Source organism: Cetorhinus maximus, chromosome 7 (genome assembly GCF_964194155.1).
Source record: "Cetorhinus maximus chromosome 7, sCetMax3.hap1.1, whole genome shotgun sequence".
In the NCBI taxonomy this organism is placed as follows: domain Eukaryota; kingdom Metazoa; phylum Chordata; class Chondrichthyes; order Lamniformes; family Cetorhinidae; genus Cetorhinus; species Cetorhinus maximus.
In genome coordinates, this window is record NC_135885.1 from 15,167,416 (window position 1) to 15,174,513 (window position 7,098).

Sequence of the window (7,098 nt, forward strand, 5' to 3'; positions counted from 1 at the left end):
TGCTAATTAAGGGTAGAAAGCAGGACAAGCAAGGTACAGATAGCCCTAGTGGGGGTGGGGTGGGGTGAAGGAATCAAAAAAGGCTAAAAGGTAGAGATAAAACAATGGATGAAAATACATTTAAAAATAATGGAAATAGGTGGGAAAAGAAAAATCTGTATAAATTATTGGAAAAAATAAGGGACCTTGCTTGTCCTGCTTTCTACCCTTAAAAAAATAAAATTATTCAGACATGTCCCCTCATGTGACAGTGTCACATGAGCTGGGGCATGTTTATGAATTTTAATAAAAAATTTTATTTAATTAAACCCATCATGAAACCTCATCCCACCCATGGATGAGGTTTCATGAGAAATGTGAAGGCCGCCTGGGCTCTTGGCCTGCCGCCAACCTTAAGGTTGGTTGGGCAGCCCTAACAATTGCTTAATTAGTTTATTAATGGCCTTAACAGGCCTTTGACAGTTCGGCGGGCACGCAGCCAACTCTGGATGCATGCCTGATGTCACTACGCGTCAGTGTGCAGGGCCTACCCCCGCACGCCAACCAGAACATTCTGCCCAAAGCGTTTCATTCAGTGAATTACTTTGAAACGGTGACTAATTGTAAAGATAAATTGTCAACCAGTTCTTAGACAAAAAAAAAATCCACTAATTGGATGAATCACCAGCTAACCTGTGTTTGGTGGTTTTAGTCGAGGAACAGATGTTGGCAGGAGACCAGAAGGTTTCACTGCCTTTTGAATAATGCCATGAGAGCTTTTGATATCTACTTGAATCAGGCAGAGAGGCTTCAGTTAACATCTCTTCCAAAGGATACTGTCCCTGGCCATGCAGGGGCTTGACTGCCTGGGTTACCTGCTTAACTGCCGGAATGGGAATCTGCACAGCATATTTGTGGCATGGGAGAAACAAAAACATAAGTCCACAGGATTACTCACCATAGTTGTAATAGTAAAATAGAGTCTAGGAAGATTCTGCTGGAGAAGGTTAGGAAGCTGGAGGGCAAAGAATGATTGCCATCAATCTTCTGTTCTGCTCAGCGAGTATGGTGGTGGAATCCCTCACCAAAGTATCCAAGTTTTAAAGATTTACCTCTTTTTTTTTTGCTAATTTTCTCACCACTCTCACCTCCTGGGGTGCCGTTCCAGTGATGCTGGTCAGAGTCCACTAGCTCACCGTTTTCGATATTTGTTGGGCAGTGAGTTATTGACAAACCATTCAGTTAGTCAGTATGAATCAGAACCAAGGTCAATGCTTCCTTCACCTGACATTAACAATCTTAGTTAAATTAAATTTCAAGCACCAAAGTTTGAGGAAAGCGTGCTAGCCCCTGATCACTCAGAAATGAAGCCTGCACCCACAGGATATTCTCACTAAGGACAGTAAAAGATCCATATTCACAAGACACACTAAAAAACTTAATATTTGTGACTTGGAACTACCCACTCCCTTTGCACACATTTGTTCTATTATTGAGATGTTTGATTTTTTTTTCCTTCAAGGAAGGCTTTGGGAATGAGTTATGATTGTGTTTTTATGTTTTAAATAATTTCAAACATGTGTAAAAACAGGCTCCATCTGAGGCACAGAGTTTTACTTGTTGATGGTCCATGCATTGAAAATGTGGATTAAGCCAAGCCAATATGTAAAATGTCACCGTTCGTAATCTACTGAAACTGAAATGGGGTAAGGTGACTCACGCCAGGCTCATTAAGCGAGGATGGCCCCTGTTTATTTTGAGAAGGCAGCAAGAGGAGGTTCCTTGAGACCCAGGCCCCAGTTGGGGAGGAATGGGTGTTAGTTTTAGTAAAGAAGTGCTAAATGAAAAGAGGTTGGAGGCAAGTGCCCTTGTATTTGTTCAGAGCACAGAGGAAAAACAAGATATGGGGCAGTAAGACAGGTTTTAAACGGGAGACTGCAATATATGGGCCTTGCTTGCAGCTGGAAGTTGTAGTCTAGTTCGAAGTTACCTAGAAAGAAAGACCAAAAACAATTAAATCGGCTTATGAAGAGGACAGCCTTATTTTTCTTCCTTTTTTCAGGAAAATTACATTTGAGCAAAGTAACTGGGATGTTCTTACAACACTGACCCTAACATTCACTTGCAGCCTAAAGTGGAGCCATTTAATGATTGGAGCTGACCTCCTCTCACCAAACTGTTTTTCAGTCCAGCTGCTGATAGTAAAAACACAAGTGGATGTGCAGTGAATATTGTATCCACTTCAGATCACAGGGGACCCTATTATCCCATCCCTGGTTACACTATCAGATATGATATTGGGCAATATGGGCACACTTCTCTATGTGAGACTCTTGGACCACGAATGGGATTGACCAACACGGCTATGCCTGAGAGGATATCTGAAGTGGAATGTTTAATGACTACTCCTAAACTGACCTGTTGCAAAAAATGTATGCAAAATTAGCCTTAGATTTTGAATGTAATGTGATATTGATCCCACTGGTTTTTAGATGTGCTCATTTTAGGCAAATCACTTTGGTGATCATAGTGATGCAGCTGTAAAAACTGCATAAATGATGAATAACAAATGCATCAGAAATGTTGCTAAATCGGGCTATACTCTAAACATAGTCATTTGCCAACACCAAGAACTAACAGTTATCAATTTTAAGGGTTTTTACCCCATAGAACAAAAGCAGAATACTGTAGATGTTGGAATTCTGAAGTAACAACAGGAAGTGTGGAAATACTCAGCAGGCCAAGCAATGTTTTAACATTTCAGTTTGTTCCCTCTGCCATTGCCCCCGCCCCCCACCCTTTTTTTTTTAAGGAGACCTCTTCACAGATGAACTACCAGAGGCAGACCTTTACATTCTGTCAAATATTCTTCATCTCTGGGCGGAAGACGAGATTGATCTCTTATTAAGCAGACTCTCTCGGAGGTGCAAGCCAGGTAATAGAATCTTCTTGCATCAATCCACTTCAGCACAAGTTGTCTTTTTATTTTTTTACATATATAATTCTCCCTCCTAGGAAAACACTGCCCACATTTAAACGTTTTATAAACCAGTTGACAGTAATTTTAACTTTGGGCAGTATCGAGTGAGCAACTTGCCAGGGTTTCTTTGACAGTGCCATCTCTACCATTTAAAACAACAAGGGCTGCGGGTGCATGGTAACACCACCCTCGCAAGCTCCCTTCCGAGTTGTACAGCACCCTGACTTGGATGTATATCACCGTTCTTTCATCGTTGCTGGATTAAAATCCTGGAACTCCTGACAGCATTATTAGCGTGGATACACCACATGGACTGCAGTGGCTCAAGAAGGCAGCTCACCACTTTCTCTAGGACAATTTGGGATGGGTGGCAAATGCTGGCCTTGCCAATGATGCCCATGTCCTGTGAACAAATTTTTAAAAATAAGACAGGAAAAATCGGGCAGGATATAATTTGGATGGGCAGTTTGATATCCCCCAGTTTATCTTATGCCAAAAGTTAACATTTTCCCTAATGTGTCTTGAGACAAAAAGGGGCTTCCCAGGAACAGTGCCAGTGTATACTTAAAGTACTCATTTTCTAGCAGAATACCTTGCGATACCATGAGAATGCCACTTTATTTTTTTATATATGTTTCAAGCTCTCTTAACTTATTAATTGCATGCTGTATGTACAGAAATGAGTTTCTTTTGTTACCTGTATATTGTGATGATTTTGGTTCCTTATTTGAAGAGCGTGCATTTCCACTTTTGGGATACCCCTTCCATCATCAGCAAGGTTTCTGTTTTTCATTTTCAACATGTTTTCCCCCAGATGGCTCTGAGATTTAACCAACAGGTCACTTTGTGTCACATTCCCCTCCTGGTTGTGATTAACTTTTCACAATGTTGCACTTATCACCACTTTTCTGCAAGTTTCCCCAAGCGCTGGTCCAACGAGATCATGTCACTGGACTGAAGCATTCCAATGCACAGTGCTGTGGAACGGATTAAACATGTCTGTCGAAGGCGGACGCTTCAAGGGGAAGGCAGCTGGTGACAGATTGGAGAGATGGACATCTAACTGAGGAAATATTAAAAAGGAACAAATAAAATCAAAGAAAATGTGTGTGTGCCAGAGATGGGACAGATAACTGATTGTAGGAGATTGTGGACATCAGGCATTTCTTTTTTTCCCCAAGAAAAGTTAAAACATTTGTAGGCACTTAACTGGAAGTTACAGATAAGCAAGGTAATGAGCAGAGTTTTTTTTTGAATGCCAGAACGTATTTCTGTTTGCATTAACTTTGTGGATGTGACGTTTAAAATTATGAAGTATACGGAAGCAGGAAAAGTACAGTATCAGAACCAGTTGCATGATTTTATTTTACTGTTGTTAAAGGGTAGATGATTGTTTTGGAGGAACTTAGAAATGTTTGACGATTTTGTGCTTTGTAACTGTCAGAATGGGGTTTGTCTGTTAGGAACTCCATTGTTACATTGACAGAAGGCTGAAGAATGCAGAGGACACTAAGATGAATGACAAAATAAGCAACTGCAACATGAGGAAAAATGTTTTTACGCAGTGAGTGGTTACGATCTGGAATGCACTGCCTGCGTATGTGGTGGAGGCTTCAGTTGTGGTTTTTCAAAAGAATAAGCACTTGAAGAGAAAAAAATTGTGAGGCTAAGGGAAAAGGGCAGAGGAGTGAAACTAGGTGAATTGCTCTTGCAGAGAGCCAACATGGATATGATGGGCCAACTGGCCTCCTTTCTGTGCTGTAACCATTCTGTGGTTCAAAGTTGGTTTAAGCGTTTCAGATTCGCTGCCTGATGTATGTTGGTGGAAACCCAGGATCCAATCTGAAAAATGTGAATATGCATTATAAAAATAAAGGAGATGGAATATGTTTTTGAAAAACTGAGACCAGTGAAAATGGAATACAAAAAATTATCTGACAGGTTACTGAAATCGGAAAATGAAAAGGAATGAAAAAATATATAGAGGGGTGAAAGAAAAGGGAAAAGAATTGACTGCGAGAGAAAGAAATAGAAATTAAATGAGGGTGTTCTGGAATGATCTGAATTAATATTATGCTCCATGAAACAAAACGTTGTACTCTGAGCATTCTGAAACATAAAATTTAGAAAGTCTATCAAGAAGGAGGCCATTCAGTCCATCATGTTTGTGCTGACTGAAACGGCATTATCCACCCACTTCCTGCTCTTAGTCCATAGCCCTGTAAGTTATGGCAGTTCAAGCACATATCCAAGTATTTTAAAATATGCGATGAGTATTTCTGCCTCTACCATTCCATTGAAGCGTGAATTCCAGACCCATACCACACCCTGAGTGAAAATAATTTCTCCTCATTTCCCTCTAATCCTTCTACCAATTACTTTATGTCCGTGTTCCTGGCTATTGACCTCTTGTTTAAGAGAAAAAAGCCCTTCCTATCCAGCCTGTATATGGCCCTTAATTTTATGCACCTCAATTAAACCCCCCCGCGTCCTCCTCTTTTCGAAAGAAAACAACCTCAGCCTATCCAGTCTTTCCTTGTAATTAAAATTCTCCATTCCTGGCACCAATTCCTGCTAATAATGTTTTTTTGGCAAAACAACTTGTTAGTAACTTCTTGTCATTGAAGCAAAGAAGATAGTCATTCAGTCCATTGAGTCCATGCCAGAACAGTTCTGCTGAAGGGTCATGAGGACTCGAAACGTCAACTCTTTTCTTCTCCGCTGATGCTGCCAGACCTGCTGAGTTTTTCCAGTAATTCTGTTTTTGTTTTGGATTTCCAGCATCCGCAGTAGTTTTTTGTTTTTTTTATTAGTGAAGCAGATGTGTTTTTATAACAATCCACTAGCTTCATTGTCACCATTACTGATACTAGCTTTTTATCCTAGTTTTATTTAATTAAGTTCCCCTCCAAGCCATGCACCATCCTGATTTGGTGTTCCTTCCTTTGCCGTACCTTCACTGTTGCTGGGTCAAAATCCTGGAACTCCCTCCCTAACAGCACTGTGGGTGTACCTACACCGCATGGACTGCTGCAGTTCAAGAAGGCAGCTCACCACCACCTTCTCAAGGGCAATTTGGAATGGGCAACAAATATAAACAGTTTTAACCAAATATTCATATAGTTCTTTCCTCACTGGTGTTAATCATCACAGCATTAAGCACTTTGTCTGAGATCCTGTTCCCCATAACCATGGCCCAGACATGTTGCATTATTCTGTTCTTTTCCTGTTCATTGTTTTTGCTACTTTGTTTTAACATGTCTTTGCATGTAAAATACTTTTCTTCACTTATTGCAAAATGTGATGTTATATTTGCTGATTAAATTGTTCTGAAATATTTCTGATCGATTTAAATTGTTCTGAACTTTTGCTGATCGGTTAATCTTTTCTGGATACTTTTAGGAAGTGGCCTACTACTAGCTGAGCTTGTGCTGTGTGACCGGAAGACCAAGTCCAGCAGGGCAGCACTTCAGTCCCTCAACACGTTTGTGCAAAGTGCAGGAAGAGAGAGGGGTGGATCAGAGTACAGGAAACTCTTAAATAAGTACGGCTTCACAGCTGTACAGATCAGGCACACAGAAGCTTTTCTGGATGCCATCTTCTGTATAAAGCAATAATTTTCTCATTGCAATTTATGAATAAATGGTGGTCTTTTTCTTAAATGAAGGGCAAAATGTATTTGTGAGCACATGAGCACTTGATTCCAATGGATATGGGCAGTAAGGTTGGTTAAAATTATGGTAACATTGTGGTTTCTGTAAAATTAACTTGATATTAAATGATTGCTTCTTGTTTTTTTATTAAATTGCGACTTTGAATTATATACAGTAAACTCCCGCCATTCGCAACCTTTTTCTTTTGCAAATTCGCTTACCCAGGCGGAAGTGTTTGTACACCTGATCACCCATCGCGACCCCAAATCTTTGCCCCGTCTGCGTTTTAAGCATTAAAAGATTTTACGTGAACATACGTTGGTCCCAAAAGGAAGAAAAGTCAGCATTTAGAAACCATAGAAAACGAGGTATTTCCCATGTAGAAAGTACGCACTGTTCATGCGACGTCTCTAACTGCACATGGTTTGCTGTGATTTACAGGATATAATAATTCCCGACCAGTATTTTGCAGTGCAGGTACAGTGC

General features: G+C 40.3%; 1 protein-coding gene across 3 annotated transcripts in view; it reads left to right on the forward strand.

The window, feature by feature from the left end:
- Positions 1 to 6,764, forward strand: part of asmtl (acetylserotonin O-methyltransferase-like) — a 116,568-nt gene extending 109,804 nt beyond the window's left edge. For all 3 annotated transcript variants that reach the window (XM_078545093.1, XM_078545094.1, XM_078545095.1), the window contains exons 13-14: positions 2,792 to 2,914; positions 6,362 to 6,764. In XM_078545093.1, the coding sequence (XP_078401219.1) occupies positions 2,792 to 2,914; positions 6,362 to 6,576 (338 nt within the window). In that variant the 3' untranslated portion in view covers positions 6,577 to 6,764. The remainder of the gene's footprint in view (positions 1 to 2,791; positions 2,915 to 6,361) is intronic.
- The last annotated feature ends 334 nt before the right edge of the window (positions 6,765 to 7,098 follow it).